Here is a 21,124-nt window from a genome sequence, read left to right on the forward strand (position 1 = left end):
TGGCGGCCCGCCTGTCCTCTGTCGAAGCGGGAATGACGCTCAGCTGAGCACCGGTGTCGCAGAGAAAACGCCGCCCTGACGCTTGGTCCGCGATGAATAGCAGGTTTCCGGAACGGCCGGCGCTCATGGCTGGTGGTGAGCGCCGGCCCGACCGTTTCCCGACTTGCCGAACGTGCATGGGGGTCGACATGATCGGGCCTGCCGCCCGAACCTGGCGTGGAAATAACACCAGGCCGGGTCTGGCGGGGGCTCCGGTCGACGCGTTGGGACCAGGCGACGCGGCGTCGCCGCTGCCAGTCGCGCCGGCCCGGCGGCCTCCGGGAAGGAAGCTGCGTCACGGGCGTCGGGCGGGTGGGCAGGAAACTGCGCCGCGGGTGCCGACTGGGCGGCGGGCGGGCTCCCGCCAGCCACCCCGACGAGCTGGCTTGCCGCTCCGACGAGCTGGCTTGCCGAATCGATCTTGTCGGCCTCCCTGGCGAGGTCGCGGGGGTTCCTGATGGTCGTGCTTGCCAGGGCGACCCGGACCTGGGCCGGGAGCTGGCGGAGAAAAAGCTCTTGGAGAAGGAAATCCGAGGGATGCTCGCTGAGCAACGCGAGCATGTAGTCCATACGTTCGGACGGGCGCGTATCGCCGAGCTCAGGAAGGTCGAGCAGGCGTCGTGCGCGTTCAGCCGGCGAGAGGGCGAAAGCGCCCAGAAAAAGTGCCTTGATGGCGTCGTACTTGCCGTCAGAGGGCGGGCTCTGGAGGAGGCTCAGGCAGTGGGCGGCGCTCACGGAGCCGAGCGCGGCGACCACGTAATGGTATTTCGTGGTGTCCTCCGTAATGCCACGCAGGGCGAACTGGGAGTCCGCCTGAGCGAACCAGACGGCGGCATGTGCTTCCCAGAAAGTGGGCAGTTTGAGGGACACTGCCGTGTCCATCGCGTATCGTAAACTCGGGGTCACCAGTGAAGGAGCAGCGCTCCTGCTTGAGACGGACGAAGTGACGGACAAGACACAAACTCGTCCGAGAAGATGTTTATTGTATAATCATCTCGGGAACTCTGAAAGCCCATTTATCGGGTTCGCATATATATATGCAAACCAAAAAGCATACATCAGAACCAAAGCCACGCCTCTCAGGCGAGGCACGCTTTGGTGGTCATGTGACCGACAGGTGCAAAGGGTTATAACCTCGGCGCCGTGGTTTGGCCGCCGGTTACGTCACCGGCTTGGGCCAGGAGATTCTGTTGCTGGTCTCGAGCTTTGCGGGACCCATGGGTCGCTACAATATCACAAATATAAAGACAATGGTTTTCAACTACCTTTGTTTGTTGCTTTTCTATAACCCTGAGCACTATTTTATGGCCTTTATTGGATTCCTTGACCCAGAAAACATAGGATTAGCATATTTAATTAAGTTTCTAGGTTGACTAGAAGCCGAGATAGCGCAAAATATGTATTTTATGGCGGCCATTTTGAAAATCTAAAATGGCGGCCATGCAGGTGTCTGTGTAAATGCCAACATTGATTTTCGGATTCTCCATGCTCTGAAGATTCCAAAAATGTACAGGTTTGCTAATCTCCCAAAATTTTGAACGAAATAATATTTGTTAACATCGTGAATCTGACTATTCTACAACTGCACAATTTTCGAGGTGACAAGTTTGGCATAGAAAATACTCGAGGCAGTATTTCAAAAGTAAATAAATAAAGACCAACGACCTCTCCGCCATTATTCAGATTCTGCGCAACAAAATGTCCTCAGTGTAAGTGATGTCGCTGGAGCGGAATACAAATAGTTCTCCAGTCCAACACAAAGATGTTCAATTGCGTCGCGATTGAGTCCTTGGGCCACTGAGCCGCTGCCACAGAAACACCACTATGCGGTTTGTTTTCCTGACTCGACGATTTGGTTTAACTCCACATGAGTAAAAAAAAAAAGAAGCATTCTTTGTTACTTTCAAGTACACATCATGTCGTGATGTGAGAGCCATCTGCATGTTAAGTCTGCAAAAAAATAGGAAAAACCCACTCAACCTTCATCCACTTCCTTCTGGACGACCACGGATGCTCCTTCCATCCTTTACATTTCCTAAAGCAATTAATATAATGGTTACATTGATGTTAAATTTTGTGAAATCTTGCTTCCACAGGTGCGAGCGAGAGACAAGAATGGGGGTGCCGTAACTAAAACCAGCTGCCGACATCTTATTGACCATGTTAATCGATTGTTATTATGAAAAATAGTATTACTGAAAAACTTGGCAAAAGCAGGAAACATAAAATAACAGTTGAGACAGTGATGTGACAAAGGATAGAAGGTAACGCAATAAAAATAAGGCCATGGGGCAACAAGCGGACACAACAACAGGATCAATGAAAAGGAGGCGACAGAGGAGGGAAGAAAACAGCAACGGGCAAGTAGATTGGGAGATGTAGAGAGGTTTGATGAGGACAGAAAGATAATGGGAATATGGATAGGGATGTGGAAAAGATAACAGATGTGACTAGAGAGGCACTCCACTATCTCCGAGGGCCTTTCACTTACTCACCGCAGGCAGGTTGGTGGTCTGTCCGTCTTCTACCGACTCCTCTCCGGCCTTGCTCCCCCAGCTCTCTCTGGGCTCTGTCCCCCTAATATTCCTACAGGTCGCACAAGATCTGCCTGCAACCCTCTTATGGTTAAACTGCCAAAATCAAGACTCTCTGCTCACCTTCACTCCTTCATTCCTCTTTTCTCCCGCCTCTGGAACAAACTCCCTCACTCTCTTCAATCCCACTCCTCCCTCCAGGTCTTTAAAACGGCTGTTCACCACCATCTCTTATCTTCCCCCATCCAAAACCTTGATCTTTTCTGCCCCCGCTAATTTCACCCCAAATCCACTTTTTTGAGGTGACTTTTGTCTTCTTTCCTGGAAGTCCTTGGTGTCCTTGCGTTTTATACCTATCCTGCCTCCCCCCAGGCCCTCTCCCTCCCACACATCTCCCGATGTCCCTGCTCTCAAATGTTGTGTTTGTGTGCTTCCACCCATTCTCTACCCATCTTGTCGACCGCTCCCCTTTTTATATACTTTGTTTGCTTGTTTGTTTGATAAATGTTAGCTCTTTCACGAGCCTCGACTCTGCATAAAAAAATAAAATAAAAACTCGGTAGGCGTTTTGTATCCCATCGTTAGGCCGGACCTGCATCCGGACATTAACCAAAATCGAATCGGCTTGTTCATGCCACTTACCAAACTCATCTACCAAGTTTTGTCATAACCCGTCGACAACTTTTTGATACATTGTGGTGTATATCGGTTTTAGCTCTATTTCTCAATGGCGAAGAATTAGCCTGGTGTTGGCTTAGCGGTTAGGGTGCCGGCTTGGGATCCTAGGATCCTGGGTTCGAATCCCGGCCGATCGCTGAATTAAATCCAGGAGGGTTGACTCAGCCTGTCATTCCTTCCGAGGTCGACAAATTGAGTACCAGCTTGCTGGGATGAATGATTCCGGTGTGTACCCCGGTTTAGAATAGGTACACCTTATCCCTGCGCATCGTAAGAGGCGACCAAGGGTTTGCGCCAGGAAGGGCATCCGGCCATAAAAACATTGCCTCAAACAGGGAACCATGATTGTCATGGGGCCCGCAAGGCTAACCCCTGCTCTAGCGGGGAAAATGGCCTTAAAACGATCATTCATTCATTCATTCATTCATTCTCAATGGTGAAGAATCACTTAAAAATTCGAGCATCCAGATCTTCACCAAAATCGAATGAAGTTCGTCTGTTTACACACCCAACATGTCCACCAAATTTCATCCAAATTCATTAATACCACAGGCTATTAATTGTTAAATTTCATCTTAAAATTTAAATTACATTTAACTAAAATTAATTAAAATTCTTTAATTTAATTTAATTAATTAATTTAATCAATTAATTTAATTAATTAATTTAATCAATTAATTAAATTAAATTAAATTTTAATTAAAATTCATTAACAGGTTAAATACAGGCTATTAAATTTCATCTTCTTCCCAGAATTGTTTCACCCTTGTTTGTCTGTCTGTCTGACAGACAAACAGACAGACAAACAGACAAATATGGGTGAAAACATAACCTCCATCCACCTTAAGTAAAGAGGTGATGAGGAGAGGAGGTAAAAATGAGGGGGGGGGGGGGGGGCAAATAATTAATTGATAATGAGATGATAACAATAAAGGAATGCCATTAATGGTGGAAAAACACTGCACGCGCTGATAAATGACATTCAAGAGCAACTTCCTGTTGAGCTGCTCACATCCACAGAACAGAAATCCAGTGGAGCCTGGAATCGCACAACTGTGAGTTTAACATTCACATACTGATGAAGTGCAGCGACAACAACAAAACACAGCGACTCCACACTCAATGACTCGTGTATTCTTTCTCTTGATGGGCTATCTGCTTATCCCGATGTGCTAAAAAGAGGAAATGTATCACTATACTAATCCTTACCAGTGTTTATGATTGTCCTGGTTACAAGACCACCACTGATTTTGACTGTGCATTGATGTTATAAGAAAGCCTGGTGTTGGCTTAGCGGTTAGGGTGCCGGCTTGGGATCCTAGGATTCTGGGTTTGAATCCCCGCCGATCGCTGAATTAACTCCAGGAGGGTTGACTGAGCCTGCAATCCTTCCGAGGTAGGCAAATTGAGCACCAGTTCACTGGTAATTCCCTGTGTGTCGCAATAGGCGACTAACAGGGTTGGCGGCAGGAAGGGCTTCTGGCCGTAAAGCATTTTTTTTTTTTTGGTTTTTTTTTTGTATACAGAATCGAGGCTCGTGAAAAAGCTAACATTTACTTCACAAACAAATCAACCAGACAAACAAAATATATAAAATGAGGGAGCGGAAGACAAGATGGGGAGAGAAGGGGAAGCACACAAACACTTGAGAGCACACAACATTTGAGAGCAGGGAGACGTGTGGGAGGGAGAGGGCTTGGGGGGGAGGAGGCGGGGGAAGGGGGGGGGGTGGGAGAAGTATAAAACACACACATTACTTCAAAAAGGGGACCAAGGTGCCCGAAAAAGGCCAACCCCCGCTTTGCGGGGAAAAATGGCCTCTGAAGGTGGTTGTTGATTGTTTGTATTGATGTTATGAGAAGCTGTTCAGATTGCATTTTAAGCTGCAAAATTGATTTAAATTGCTTATGTATTCAGTTGTTAATTCCATTACAATTAGAGTTTCATTTTAAATCCTGACACCAAATAATCTGAAACATTCCGAGGCAAGTTTGTGTGAAACAGCGAGCTTAACTATTGTTTAATATAACATATATGTCCCCTTATAAGGATGTCAATGCAGGAGGAGGTCATTAGGCCTACCAGAGCCTGCACTAGTTTTGCCAACATATGGTTGTTTGACCATGCTCTATCCTTTTTAAATGCTGAGCATCAAGCAAGGAAGCAGCACGTGCCATTCTTTAGGTCTTTCGTATGACTCGGACGGGATTGGAACCACCGAGCTCCCAGATTCAGAGTGGAGACTCTCACAATTTTGCCACAGAATCCCAATCCCAATGAGTTTAAATGATCACATACTCCAAGTTAACGACCAAAAGAATGATGCGCTTTAAGGTGGGAAATCGAGCTTGATTGACACTTGATTGGATCAACAGAACGTTGCTCGAGTTACGCTAACCACCATGGGAAGCAAAGAGAAGTTGAGGTTTCAGGTGTTAACCATGCATCGGAGCAAAATAAGGTCTTGTGGTCTTTTGTTAATGAAGAATTAACGCCTAAAACCTCAGCTTATGCTTACTTCCCACAACAATCAGCATGCTTTGATTAACGTTCTGTTGATTCCTTCCATTGTTCCACCTGTCCACCATTAATGTAGATTGTAGAGCGACACAAGTCTTCATGACTAAGTAATTAAAGCAGAATTTGATTGCAAAATTCAGGCATTAAAAAAAAATACAGATTTTTAGTAGTAGTGGGCGGGGCCCGGACAAGATTAAGAGTCGCTTGATGAGAGCATAATGGAATATTTTGGTGTGGTGATAAAATATATATATGTAACAAAAAGTTTTAAAATGGAAACTTTGCACCATGGCCACCTTTGAGCAATCCAATTTCGTGCCTCCAGTGGCATTCTCCGAGAGACAATTTGTGCAGACCATGATAGGGCCAAGGAAAAGCCGTGACTCAGAAATCAAAACACAGAGCTACTTAAAAAAGAGAGAAACTCACTGAATCGGCTTTGCCATGGGTTTTCAAATACTCTTTGTACTTTTCGTTGACGTGGCTTTCAAACCTGAGAAAAGAAGAAATAACAATTTTAGGGAAGGCAAAAGTTCTGCTTGCCGAGGGCGAAGGTCACAACTTTTATTATTTCAGGTGCCATTTGTACTATTACTTCAGCAAATGCCAAGTGAGAGTGACATGGATTAAAGGCTAAGAGACCAAGAATGTGATTTAAGAAACAGGCTGCAGGTGTGCTCGAATGAGGCGGCACACTTGCTCACAGCGTGTTTGCACTTACCGCAGGTCTGTTGACCATGGGCATGACCGCCATGGAAAACAGAGCTCCTCCGTTCACCTGCGATGTCGTTTTCAGGGTGAAGCATTCAGCTGAGGCGTGGTGTTAATTCTTCAGGTGTAGTGAGTTAGTGTGAATGTCCAATGGACTTGCCTTTATTGATGAACATAAGTTTAGGGTTATTGCAGTGCCCTGCCGTTGTGTTATCCTGTATTGCACTTTATTTGAACGAAATATGTCCGCATTATGGCTAAGTAAAAAATAAAGAGAGTAAACAATAAACTGGGTCAGTATTCAAGCTAACCACCAAACCGTTTTCTGACGATGTCCACAACCAAGAGCCACCACTTCCTTCAATCCTCACATGTACTCCAAGCCTCTTTTACCCCACGGTAACAACACCCTCTCCACCATGTTTCCCAGAGAGGATTAAAAAAAATTATACTCATAGCTAAAGTGCAAAGCCCATTGTTGTTCATTTATTATAACTAGGACGTGCCCGCACGTGGGGTGCCCGTACGTGCGTGCAAAAAAACATGCGTGCAAACAACAACAACAAAAAAAAACTTTGAAACCACGTGGCAGTAACGACCACAGAACCCCCCCCCTCTATTTACATGAAATGGTTTGGTCCATTCGCAACGACCACAGAACCCCCCCCCCCCTCTATTTACATGAAATGGTTTGGTTCATTCGCAAAGCCAAAGCGAACGGCGAACGGCTAAATCGCCATAGCTCGGTAACTACTTCTCCGATTAATATGAAACCTTGAAAAGGCACATCCTCAGGTCCCCAGCAATATACCTGGCAAGTTTCAAGTATATCGGACCCGTGGTTGTCGAGAAACAGCGGTCACAGACAAACACACAGACAAACACACACACAGACACACACACACACAGACACACACACACACAGATTACTGGAATTATAGATAGATGCAGTTTAAATTAAATATTATGAGACATGCAAGTTAAATATTGTGTGAAAGAATAACGTCAAGTAAGTATTGTGTACAACATCAAGAGAAGTATCCAATGATGGAGCTCACAAGTGAAGAAGAAGAGCAACATAAATATGTTAATTCAAGGAGAGCATGACGAGTTATTCTTCTTATAAAAGACAAAATTGAAAGATGTAGATTGTTGTGGAAATGACTCCTTGGGGTTAATACATGCTTAATATCGGGTAGTTATTTCCTTAACAAGTGTTTAGAATAAGCGTAATGTGGTGCTGGGCACACACGACTCGATTGCCAGAGAGGTAGGCCACAACGCGTGGATACAAACAAGAGTCTTTATTACAAGCTCGCATATCAGCACTGGGCGGGCTCAGGCTTAGAGCCCGCATATATGTCCCGAGGCCACGCCTTGCCCCCGGGCGTGGCCGATCGGCCGAAAGGCGGGGTATGCATTTCAGTTCCCTGCCTGGACGCTCGCGCCACCCACTGGTGCACGGAATTATTAACCCTTGTGCCCGCCACACGCGCCCCCCCAGAATTCCCGCGCACCTGAAGGGTGAGCTTGCGGGGAAGCCGGATGACCCGGCCAAAACGCCCCCTGGCGATGTGTGCAGGGCTGGGGGGTAGCGGGGCTGGGGGGGTGCCGGGGGTCTGACCGCCGGGGGGCAGCCTCGACGCAGAGCTGCTTGCGGGGGGTGGTCCAGATTGAGGTGGGCTGGCTTGAGGCAGTCCACGGAGATACGATCCGGGGCACCGCCGATGTCCACGGTGAAATGTTTGTCCCCAGTCTCCAGCACGCGGAAAGGTCCGTCATACGGGGGCCGCAGCGGTGCCCAGTGGGCGTCGTGTCGGATGAAAACGTACTCCGCCGTGCGAAGCTCCGGGGCGACGTTGGATGGTGGGCAACCGTGGTGTGCCGTAGGCACCGGGGCGAACATCCTGGCGACCTCCTGCATGGTGGAGCGTTGTTGCGCCGCGGACCAAGGAGCCGTGGAGTCGGGGATAAACTCGCCTGGCACCCGCAGCGGCTGTCCGAAGACCAGCTCCGCCGAGGACGCGTGCAGGTCATCCTTGGTCGCCGTCCTGAGGCCCAGCAGGACCCAGGGGAGCCTGTCGGCCCAGCTGCCATCGTGGAGGCTGGCCCGGAGTGCGGCCTTCATGGAGCGATGAAAGCGCTCGCACAGGCCATTGGCCTGGGGGTGGTAGGCCGTGGTGCGGTGCAGTTTGATGCCGAGCCCTTGTGCCACCGCGCCCTAGAGCTCCGAGGTGAACTGGGCGCCGCGATCGGACGAGATGTCTGAGGGGGCACCAAACCGGGCAACCCACGTGGCGATGAAAGCGTGTGCGATGTCAGCCGCAGTCGTCGCCGCCAAGGGCACGGCCTCCGGCCACCGGGTGGTGCGGTCCACCATGGTGAGGAGGTGGGTGAACCCCCGCGAGGGGGGCAGAGGTCCCACCAAGTCGACGTGGACGTGGTCGAACCGACGCTCGGGCACCGTAAACGGGGCCAACGGGGCCCGGGTGTGGCGGTGGACCTTTGCGCGCTGGCACACGAGGAACGTCCTGGCCCAGGCGCGGACGTCCTTCCTGAGGCCATGCCAGACGAACTTCGCCGCGACGAGCTTCTGGGAAGCCTTCGTGCCCGGGTGGGACAGGCCGTGGATGGCGTCGAAAACCGGGCGCTGCCAGCCAGCGGGCACGATGGGGCGAGGCCGGCCGAGGGAGACGTCGCACAGGAGGGCCGCGCCCGCAACGTCGAACGGCACCTCGGTGACGGGGGGGCCCGTGACGGCGGTCCGCAAGGCCTGGACGCCGGGGTCGGCGGTCTGGTCCTCCGCCATCCGGGCATAGTCGATCCCGAGGTGGACCGCGTGCGCGACGGACTGGGAAAGGCAATCCGCCACCGGGTTGTCTTTACCCGCGACGTGACGGATGTCCGTCGTGTACTCGGACACAGCACAGAGGTGACGTTGCTGCCGGGCCGACCATGGCTCGGCGACCTTGGCCATCGCGAACACAATGGGCTTGTGATCAACGAAAGCCGTGAACGGGCGGCCCTCAAGCAGATGGCGGAAGTGTCGGACCGCCAGGTAGAGCCCGAGCAGCTCGCGGTCGAAGGTGCTGTAGCGGCGTTTGTGCGGGCGAAGCTGCCGGCTAAAAAACGCCAGGGGCTGCCAAGCACCACGCACCCACTGCTCGTGCACCGTGCCCACCGCGTAGTCTGACGCGTCGGTGGTGAGGGCGATCGGTGCATTGGGCGCCGGGAGCGCCAGCATGGTGGCGTTGGCCAAGGCCAGCTTTGCGCCTGCAAACGCCGCGGCCATCGGCTCCGACCAGGCGATGTCACCTTTGCCCGGCTTTCCCCGGAGGGCCTCGTGCAGGGGGCGGAGGAGCTGGGCGACGCGGGGTAGGAAGCGGTGGTAAAAATTGACCATGCCCAGGAATTCCTGGAGCCCCTTGATCGTGCGGGGGAGCGGAAAACTCTTGACGGCCTCCACCTTGGCCGGTAAAGGGACGGCCCCGTGCGGGGTGATGCGGTGCCCCAAGAAGTCGATGGCGGCGACGCCGAAACGGCACTTTGCGGGGTTGATGATCAGGCCATGCTGGCCCAGGCGTTCGAAAAGCGTGCGGAGGTGGAGCAGGTGCTCCTCCCGGGACGCGCACACGACTAGGATGTCGTCGTGGTAGACATAGATGAAAGGTAAGTCGCGCAAGACGCTGTCCATGAGCCGCTGGAACGCCTGGGCCGCATTCCTCAACCCAAAAGGCATCCGAAGGAACTCAAAGAGGCCGAAAGGGGTGATGATGGCAGTCTTTGGGACATCGTCCGGTCGTACGGGGACCTGGTGGTAGCCCCGGATGAGGTCCACCTTGGAGAACACGGTCGTTTTTGCCAACCGGGCGGAAAAGTCTTGGATATGCGGGACCGGGTAGCGGTCGGGGGTGGTGGCATCATTGAGCCGGCGGTAGTCACCGCACGGCCGCCATTCGCCGCCGGGCTTCGGCACAATGTGCAGAGGAGAGGCCCAAGCGCTGTTGGAGCGTCATACGATACCCAGCCTTTCCAGCGTGGCGAACTCCGCTTTCGCGACGGCGAGCTTCGTGGGGTCGAGTCGGCATGCCCGGGTATAGACCGGCAGCCCGACCGTGGGGATATGGTGCTCCACCCCGTGTTTGACGGCCACCGCTGAGAAGGTGGGCCGCGTGAGGGCCGGGAAACTGGCGAGGAGGTGGGTAAACTCGTCCGCTGCCGGAAGCGTACAGACTAACCTCGCCGGACGGAACCTTTCAGCAAGCCACTTGGCAAGCCGCTCGGTGAGCCGCTCAGCGAGCTGCTCAACGAGCCGCTCAGCGAACAAGCGAGCGAGCTGAAGGTTTCGGCCTGGACGAGACGCCTGCGCTTAATGTCGACCAACAGACCATGCGCACATAGGAAGTCCGCGCCGAGCAGGGCCATTGGCATGCTGGCGGTGACGAATGACCATTGAAAGCGCTGCCCTCCGAACCGCAGTGAGAGGCAACGCTTCCCGAATGTGCGGATGGGTGTACCGTTGGCGGCAAGCAAAGCCAGGCCTCTGCCCGCGGCTTGCTTGTCGAACGCGGAGGCAGGGAGGACGCTTACCTGCGCTCCCATGTCGCAAAGAAAACGGCGCCCGGACAAGGTGTCCGTGATGAACAGGAGGCTGCCGGAATGGCCGACGCTCAGGGCCGCAAGTGAGCGCCGGCCCGGTCGTTTCCTGACCCGTCAAAAGAACACAGCGGGCGGCACGTTTTAGCCTTGCGGCCGAACCTGGCATGGTAGTAGCATCAGGTTTGCGGCAGTGGCGGCCGCGTCGGCCGTGCCGGCGGCGGTGGTGGTGGCGGAGGCGGTAGTGGGCGGGGCGCAACAGCGGCCACGAGGGAAGCCGGGGGCGCTGTAGCCTCTGCACCGGGATCCACTACGGCAGCACCGTAAACCGACCGCGTGTCGCAGGCCGCGAAAAACTTGTCGGCCTCTCCGGCCAGGGCGCGGGGTTCCGTGATGTTGGAACCGGCCAGGGCGCGGGGTTCCGTGATGTTGGAACCGGCCAGCGCGAGGCGCACCTGTATCGGTACCTGGCGGAGGAAAAGTGCGTGGAACAAGAAATCTGGGCGCTGGTCTCCAAGCAGGGACAGCATGAAATCCATCCGGACGGATGGTCGTGTGTCGCCGAGGGCGGGAAAGTCCAGGAGGCGGTCGGCACGTTCGACCTCCGTGAGCCCGAACATGGCAAGGAAGAGACGTTTGAGTGCCTCGTACTTGTGGTCGCCTGGCGGGCGCCGAAGGATGGACACGACGCGGGCGGCAGTGCCGGGCCCGAGGGCGGCGACCACGTGGTAGTACCGGGTCTCGTCCGCCGTGATGCCCCGGAGTTGGAATTGAGCTTCGGCTTGCACAAACAAACGTCGGCTTGCGCTTCCCAAAACTCCGGGAGTTTGATTGCGACGGCGTTGGTAGCCATGGCGCGTTCGGGGGTCAGCATCGGCTGAACCAATCGGGGTCACCAGTGTGGTGCGGTGCACACACGACTCGATTGCCAGAAACGTAGGCCACAACGCGTGGATACAAACAAGTCTTTATTACAAGCTCGCATATCAGCACTGGGCGGGCTCGAGCTTAGAGCCCGCATATATGTCCCGAGGCCACGCCTTGCCCCCGGGCGTGGCCGATCGGCCGAAAGGCGGGGTATGCATTTCAGTTCCCCGCCTGGACGCTCGCGCCACCCACTGGTGCGCGGAATTATTAACCCTTGTGCCCGCCACAGTAAAAGCAATTAAATGTGATATTAGATGGGCGTCGTTATTATGTTCAGATAGATTATGTCCACCCACCCTATTGTCTGTGTCTAAAAATCCCAACCTTATTGACTGTCTATTTGATGTTTTTACTTTACAATATCAGGTGAAATGTCGGGGGAGGAGGTTCGTCCAACCCACTGGCTGGGACACAGACCAATAGAGGCCCGGAGAGGAGGAGCTAAGTGCATCATCAGAGCGAGATGGGGCTGAGGGGATAAAAGCCGGCCACGCTCTTTCTCCTCCGCACAGGCATGTGATGGCATGTGATGGCATGTGAACCGCAGCTGTCAAAAAGGATGATTCCCAGCTGCCCCCTGAAAGAGCTGTCCATGAAGATTTTTTATCCATGCATTGTCTGTAATGTATTGTTATGACATCGCCTCCAGGTAACTCCAAATGGACGCAGCGTGTCTCAAGAGCCTAGCTCAGGCCGGATCTTCACGCCCAGAGTCAGTTTACCATGCAGGTCAGTTAAGCATGGCAGATGATGAACCATGCCAGCTACGACATGGTGGTTAATTAATTGGCCGATTGAACCAATGCCGTGTGCTAAATTACGGAGGCTACCATTACAACTCGAGTCTAGGATCAATTGCCCCCAGGGAAAGCTATCTCAGACCAACCCCAAGCAGGATAAAACAAGACAAATCAACACTTTCATGAATTTATTACACAGCTAAACAAAGGAATGAAAGTGTGGAAAATGATGGGAGGAATGATGCGGAGATAATGAGGTGAGAGAAAACGGCAGGAAAACTCAAAGATCAAAAATAACGGGAAAAGTGAGAAACACAAATTGCACGTAATTCAACACAGATGAAACACAAATGCATTTGCCCTTACGCTTATATGATCTTACACACCCTGGAGCACTTACAAGAACCACTTACAAGGAAATATAACACCGGATCCACACACCAGAGGAATGACACAGAGAGGTGGGTAGATGGTAGAGATTACAGATGAAGATAAGAAAAGAATGGGGACTAATAATGTGCCCCAGCGAACATGCAGCCACTCCATTTAAGCGACCGTTACCATGGCCCAGTGCCCAAACTCACTCATCGCACTCCCCTCATGCAGCAGAGCCCTGATGGTCCGGCATCCACGACAGAGTCCATCCAACCTGCATGATGTTCTGCGGCTCAAGGATGGTTCATTCTGTTCTAATGTATGGAATTTTCATTCAAGGGTGGCGCTGTCCTAGCTGTGGTGCTGAATGTCTCGAACTGAGCCATGTTGTGTGGAAGCCATCATGGAGAAAGGGGAACAGGAAGAAGTGTAAAGAAGGAAAAAGTGTGAAGAGGAAGAAAATGTACATGGGGAAATGCATGTAATGAGAAAGAGAAAAAGCTGAGGTGTAAAGAAAAGCATGAAACTTCGTTTTATGGATTCAAACTGCGAGCGAGGAAATCTCGGAGGAGAACGGCTCTCTCTACTTCTAGCTCTGATGATGTCCTTTCAGAGAGAGAGAGAGAGAGAGAGAGAGACAGAGGGAGAGAGAGAGAGAGAGAGAGAGAGAGAGAGAGAGAGAGAGAGAGAGCGTACTGAGTCAACTCTGCTCCTTTTATACCCTTTTTACCTCGTGGATGGGCGCTCCTTCAAAGCTGCTCGATACTCCAGCGTCGTCTCTGTCTTTCCCTCCCGCAGCTCCTCATTGGCCCAGTTGTGCCGAATTCACGTCACACAGAGGGGACGGAAAGGTTAAGGGGTGGAATGTTATTACGTCTTCTAGCAAATACCATCTTCACTCTCGGTTCCCCGTGGCAACGTAGTTTTTGCTCCGGTGCAGCTGGCACAAAGTCCGAGGGAAGGATCCACAAGTGCTTTGGTGCAGGGAATGGTTTGTGCGTTGGCTTTGGCTGCAGTGTGTAATGAGGTGGATGCTAGAGAATGGTGTGAAATGTAAGAGAATGTTAGAAATAAAGAGATAGAGAAATAGAAATGAAGGGAAAATCGAGAAATAGCGACATGTAAAAAATGGGAAAACAAGACCAAAAGTCTAACAGCGGCGTAGCCGGGCTTGTAAAATATTATAAGCCGCAAACACACATGATTAGCTTTTTAAACAATCACTAATGCTGTTTATAACATTAATCAAAGAAATTTGGAGGAATCCAGACACCCATGAGGTAAGTTTTACTTACAGAACTGAGCAAAGATCTACTGTAATCTATATACCCCACAAGAGTTGGAGGGGTGCTCATTTACCAAGCAGCTAGCTAGCGCTTGCTAAGCCAGCCGTTCCTTAACGGTTTTGAATGGAGTGCTTGCTGAAATGCTTAAACCACTTGGCGATCTCTCCACAAAAAACTTGGTAAATGAACACACACCCAATGTTCTTGAGACCCGACCATGGATCGACTGTAATCTATATACCCCAAAGAGGAATGACCTTTCCTGCCGCTCTCGAAGTGAGCGGGTGTTTATGCCGTAATGACATCATATACGTAATGACGTAGCATGACGGTCAGACACAAAACTTCCGCTGCTTTAATATACATAAGATATACTGTATATTTAACCTCCAGTAACATTGCAGTCACTACAAATGGATTAGTGTTGCGATTAGATTGACTATAATAATAACGTTACGTTATTATTACAAAAATTATATTATTTTAAAAAACCGAGGTGAATTCCTTACTTCCGCTTTTACACCGCTTCAATTCATCAACTTTCCATTCACGACATTGGGATGAAAGTGTTATGGTTATATTTACTATAATATTATTATTACTACGAAAACGATACCACTGAAACGATACCACTGTATTAAGAAACCTGGGTTTAATTTGTCCGAAGCGGACGGTGAGTCATAACGCCAAAGGCCTATACGTACCCAGGCTATACAGCTCAAAGGAAAATGTGCATACCTCGAGCTAGCTATCCTGCCAGTCTCCTGCACTGTCACCAAAATAAGAAGGCATTTAATAATTCCAAGATCGAATGACTGCACTGTGGTCACAACCTGTGACTCTCTCATCCTTGCTGTTGAAGGTATGGTACAATTAATCTCCGATGGTCTTCATGGTTTGGTTCATTATCAACTATGAGTCTGATGGACAGCTGGGTCTGGTATCACACCCCCTAAGATATTATGTAACACTTCAAGACACCCCAACACACCTCACACCTCCTCCAATCAACACTTAACCCAAACAAAGCCAATGGAAATTTGATGCAACAAACCTGGGCAGTGTATAATCGGCAGAGGCCTACAGGCCCGATGTCTGAGGCCCACCAGAAAACCAAGATGATGGCCATATTATTTTCTCTGCATTCCATGGTGGGTGGAGTCAAGCGACAAATGTGGGTGGGGTCTGGCAGCTATCCGAACAATGGGTGAACATTTCAAAAATCGACCCCAACAAGAGCTACAACAACAACATCTACCACGCAGAGCTTTTGTAGACGTCGCCGGTAAAAAAAAAACAAATATATACAGCAATGCTTTTTTATATTTTAACAGCAGAAAATTGTTATAAAAATCATAAGAAGCAAAAATGTGCTTTAATAGGTGTCGTGACAGTAATAGTGTTAGTTGCAATGCAGAGAACACTTTATTGTGTGTCCATCCATAAATTTACTCATTAGTTTATAAAAGTGGTATACCTTAACACACATATTCAAATCTTCTCTATTGTTAATATTCAATACAGTATAGCCTTAGACAACACTTAAAATCAATTAAATACATCATGTGGGTAGACGAGGTCCTTTGGAAAGATGGAAGAGCAGTGAGATGGAAAGCGGACAGACAAACATTGACTTTGATCGAAGCATGCTGGATTTGACACCAAAGTGTGGAGCTGTGATGCACACCAGCTTAGCTGTAATATTGTCATCTAATTAGTGTTATTTTCACATTAAGCACATGACAGATAGTAAAAAAATATATTTAAAGCTTCCATTCGTATATCCTTCTTCAATTACCCGATCATGACTATGTGCTTGCCCTTCTCAGATCACAACCAATGTAGGACAAGATGATGTCATGCGTTGATGCTTCAGGAAAATAAACAGAAGTAATCCAAGGTTGTGGTGGATGCCTTGATAATAAACAATCAACAAAAACTTGTCTGTCATGAACGCAATATGAAAATGCTTCAAGTATCAATTGTATCAAATCAAGGAAGTCCTCCAACTCACCTGGGTTCAATTTCTTTTGCAATGCGTTTCGCATTATTCCAGTCACCAGCAGTGACTAAGGTGTCAATTGCCTCCTTCACCAGAGAAATATTCATGTATAGCTCTGCAGCCTGCAAGGGAAAGTAAAACATACAAGAGATCTGTAAAATTGCCATAACTCCTCATTTTTATATGGTAAGGATAGTAGTGAAGCGTGGCTGTGCTGTTCATGCAATTCCCTCTGGTGGGTGGAGTAGGAATTTGGAATTTGCTCATTTTGCCAGCTCTCCTACTTTTCGCGAAGGATCTATAACGTCCGCCAACGAAAGCTGCCAGACGGGACACCAGTTTAAACATCCATCCGCAGGACAACACACACATTGATGAATCGCCCTGCTTGTGAAATACCAGGATGAGAGCTCATAGTTCAGTCGGGATTCAAACCCAGGCTAGAAGGCTAATGGGCGAGTGTGCGTACTTCTAGGCCACACTGTCAGCCCCCAAATGTCATTAATAAGTCAGCTGGCCTTTTCACCAATATTCTGCTTCCAGAGGCCGAGAATCCAATTTTTTAAAACTTCTGCCTTCAAGCTGAATTTTAACCAACAACCTCTGGGGAACTAGTCAACTGTACTCACCACTAAATCTCCCAAATATGCTCCTTTTTGGATGGTGCAAGGGTTATCCCAAAATGAATGCCTCCTCCTCCATTTCTCACAAATATGAAATTGTCTGTAACACTGTTGATCAGCATCGTGCAGCGTATTTCAGGTCATGCTGAATACTCCTTGTCTGTCAGACTTGACAACACTAATATCACTGCAGAATTCACCATGAGACATCAAGCAACAGTAGATGTCCATCAGCAATGCACACTAAGCTGTAACAAATGTGTTAACCTCTCCTTGCTTCAAACGTATTAAACTGCCCGACACCATTTTGAATGCCGTTTATGCGATCCATTGAAATTTCGCAAAAATGAGAAGGAAGAGACTACATATTGAAATTTAAAAAATGTAATGGCTACAAATTATTGTTCTGCACAATTACAAAAAGGAGGCATTGTGCTTGGGGTACTCATTAATATAATTCACGGACCGGTGTTTGTCACACTACTCCTACAGTTCTGGGCCAATTACATCCAAACTTGCTACATAAAATCAGCATGACCCCAATTAGTGCATAGGGGTGTTTTATCTTTGCCGGTGGTCTTGGCAGGGATGGAGAGGGGGAAGCAAATTCTCTAGGTATATGTGTATCATGTTGCGCCACCTTCAGGTGATCGAGGGTATTGCAAGTCCCCACCCTTTACAGTGCAGTATTGCTGTCCCCATGTTTTCCAGTGCAGTGAGGTGTTTTGAATCATAAGCAGTGAGAGGTATTTTGAATTACACGTTTGAATAAGGATAATACGGATAACACGAGGTCCTTATAGTCCTCATAATTAAAATAACAGTCAAGATCGTGCAGCGTATTCTAGGCCACCCTGTCAGCCCCCAAATGTCATTAATAAGTCAGCTGGCCTTTTCACCAATATTCTGCTTCCAGAGGCCGAGAATCCATTTTTTTTAAACTTCTGCCTTCAAGCTGAATGTTGTGGTTGTGTGCTTCCCCTTCTCTCCCCATCTTGTCTTCCGCTCCCTCTTTTTGTATATTTTGTTTGTCTGGTTGATTTGTTTGTGAAATAAATGTTAGCTCTTTCACGAGCCTCGATTCAGTATACAAAAAAAAAAAGAAAAAAAAAGAGAAGATAATTCACCTTCCCAAGGGGATGAACTTGAGATATCCTAGCATCATAAGGTAAGGGCTCAGGTGGGAATACCAAACAGATTAAATAAATAATTTGAACTTCAAGATGGTTATACTGTATACATAAGGCATTCAACTCCGCTCCCCACCCCCTAACCCCCTCCCCCCACCCCCCATGTACACTGCATTGTCAAGAGTGTCCAATTTGAACCCATATCTAGTCAATGGCAGGCAGCTCAACAGGAAGAATTACATTTTGAGACATTATAAATTCAAAAACAGCGCATGTTTCACGAACAACTATTGGTGGCACATTTCAGTGCATTTATTTATTTTCATTTACTGTTGTCATGTAACTGTTTACATGAAAGATGAAAAAGCAGGCCAGATAAGGAACCTGGAGTCGAAAAGAAAAGGCAACAGGATAAAAAAAAAATTCAATAACATACCGCAGCAGGTTTCTTCTTGTCCACAAGACGCTGAGCCACCAGCCGTGTGACTTCCACCCCTCGCTCTCTGCTTAAAAACTTGAGTGCGAGTTCCACCGCCTTGCAGAGAATCATTGGATTATGAAATGAGCACAACAACAAAACAGCGAGTTGTGCTGTTGAGAAAACTCCTCCTTACCTCTACAAATATAATCAATGCCATCTTCGAAACTATATCATAATCAATCAGTGGAGAAAATAACTCCTTGAACAATTTTGTAATATGTAAGTCCCAGGGGGAGTAACGACCATGCTTTTGCCATACAGAGGGGTACAGTAATTGATTGGTTTAGGAAGAATTACTTGATGCAACATCTAGGCTCAAGGAAGAGTGTGGTGACAGAGGGCTGAAGGTAATGCATTGAAAATGGGGCACCAAAACAAGACATAATAAACAAGGATGTGAACAAATAGAAAGAAGGAAACAGTTACCTGCAAATAAGAGGAGTGAGTTGAGTGAGGCCTAATGTGGATGGTGCTCTATTGTTAACTGTAAAGAAAAGTGGAATTTAATTTGACTCAGACACGTGGTTATACGAGTGGGAGAAGGAGCGGAGATAAGCCTGGATTTCTGAAGTTCAAGATGGAGAGGGTTAGTGGAAAAACACATGTTCCAGGGGAACTGGGGAGGTTGGGGGACTGAGAGAGCTGTGGGAGCAAGTTTGGAAGAGAGACGGTAAAAATCAGAGAGGCCACTGACTCGTCTGCGATGTGAAAGCAGCAGGCCTTCTGCTTTAGCCTCATAATGGGAGATGCCAGTGATATTGAGAACTTTCGCTTCCACAACATCCAGGAGTTATCGGTGTAAAACTTCCAGGGAATAGTAGTACTCTATTGAGCTACGGAAGAACGTCTCGTAGGCTGTGAGTAGCTCTGATCTTTCAAGGAATGACTTTAAACGATAAAGGATGCCCAGTCTGCGGCTGGCTTTGGAGGCCAACTTTGCTATACGATCAACCCAGAAGAGGTTATTGCTGATGGCGAGTCCTAGAAGTTGAAGCAACTGAACCTCTTCCAGTGGTTGACCATGAGAATAGATATGTGGGTTATTTTAATGATTCTTCCAGTTAAACAGGGTGAGACTGCGAGATTTGCTAGAATTGACAGACGTTCCATTAATGAGACCAGGAACTCATCATTTCCAGATAGAAGAGAATGACACAGTTGCTCTCTACCTGACAGTGGAATGTGGTACTTTACGACATCAAATTGAGTCATCTGTAAAAAGGAAGCAAGGGTTTCCACAGCATCAGGTCCATTGCTAATGCAGATGGAGACACAAAACTGGGCCCAATACACCGCTTTTAGAGTCCTCCAGCCTCCATTGTGAGAAGAAATGATTCCATTGATAGCAATGACTGCATGAGAGGAGGAAATGATTCCATTGATAGCAATGACTGCATGAGAGGAGGAAATGATTCCATTGATAGCAATGACTGCATGAGAGGAGGAAATGATTCCGTTGATAGCAATGACTGCATGAGTGGAGGAAATGATTCCATTGATAGCAATGACTGCATGAGTGGAGGAAATGATTCCATTGATAGCAATGACTGCATGAGAGGAGGAAATGATTCCATTGATAGCAATGACTGCATGAGAGGAGGAAATGATTCCATTGATAGCAATGACTGCATGAGAGGAGGAAATGATTCCATTGATAGCAATGACTGCATGAGTGGAGGAAATGATTCCATTGATAGCAATGACTGCATGAGTGGAGGAAATGATTCCATTGATAGCAATGACTGCATGAGTGGAGGAAATGATTCCATTGATAGCAATGACTGCATGAGTGGAGGAAATGATTCCATTGATAGCAATGCAATGACTGCATGAGTGGAGGAAATGAGTCCATTGATAGCAACGACTGCATGAGTGGAGGAAATGATTCCATTGATAGCAATGACTGCATGAGAGGAGGAAATGATTCCATTGATAGCAATGACTGCATGAGAGGAGGAAATGATTCCATTGATAGCAATGACTGCATGAGAGGAGGAAATGATTCCATTGATAGCAATGACTGCATGAGTGGAGGAAATGATTCCATTGATAGCAATGACTGCATGAGTGGAGGAAATGATTCCATTGATAGCAATGCAATGACTGCATGAGTGGAGGAAATGATTCCATTGATAGCAATGACTGCATGAGAGGAGGAAATGATTCCATTGATAGCAATGACTGCATGAGAGGAGGAAATGATTCCATTGATAGCAATGACTGCATGAGTGGAGGAAATGATTCCATTGATAGCAATGACTGCATGAGTGGAGGAAATGATTCCATTGATAGCAACGACTGCATGAGTGGAGGAAATGATTCCATTGATAGCAATGCAATGACTGCATGAGTGGAGGAAATGAGTCCATTGATAGCAACGACTGCATGAGTGGAGGAAATGATTCCCTTGATAGCAATGACTGCATGAGTGGAGGAAATGATTCCATTGATAGCAATGACTGCATGAGTGGAGGAAATGATT

At 48.6% G+C, this 21,124-nt stretch overlaps 1 protein-coding gene across 1 annotated transcript in view; it reads right to left on the reverse strand.

Annotated features, from left to right (window-relative positions):
- Positions 1-21,124, reverse strand: part of IFT172 (intraflagellar transport 172) — a 428,976-nt gene that overhangs the window by 135,536 nt on the left and 272,316 nt on the right. The window contains exons 36-38 of the mRNA XM_068109837.2: positions 18,598-18,696; positions 16,421-16,530; positions 6,201-6,264 (exon numbers count right to left, since the gene is read on the reverse strand). Of these exons, the coding sequence (XP_067965938.2) occupies positions 6,201-6,264; positions 16,421-16,530; positions 18,598-18,696 (273 nt within the window). The remainder of the gene's footprint in view (positions 1-6,200; positions 6,265-16,420; positions 16,531-18,597; positions 18,697-21,124) is intronic.

The sequence above is a fragment of the Myxine glutinosa genome, chromosome 3 (genome assembly GCF_964187855.1).
Source record: "Myxine glutinosa chromosome 3, kmMyxGlut1.1, whole genome shotgun sequence".
Taxonomy (NCBI): Eukaryota; Metazoa; Chordata; class Myxini; order Myxiniformes; family Myxinidae; genus Myxine; species Myxine glutinosa.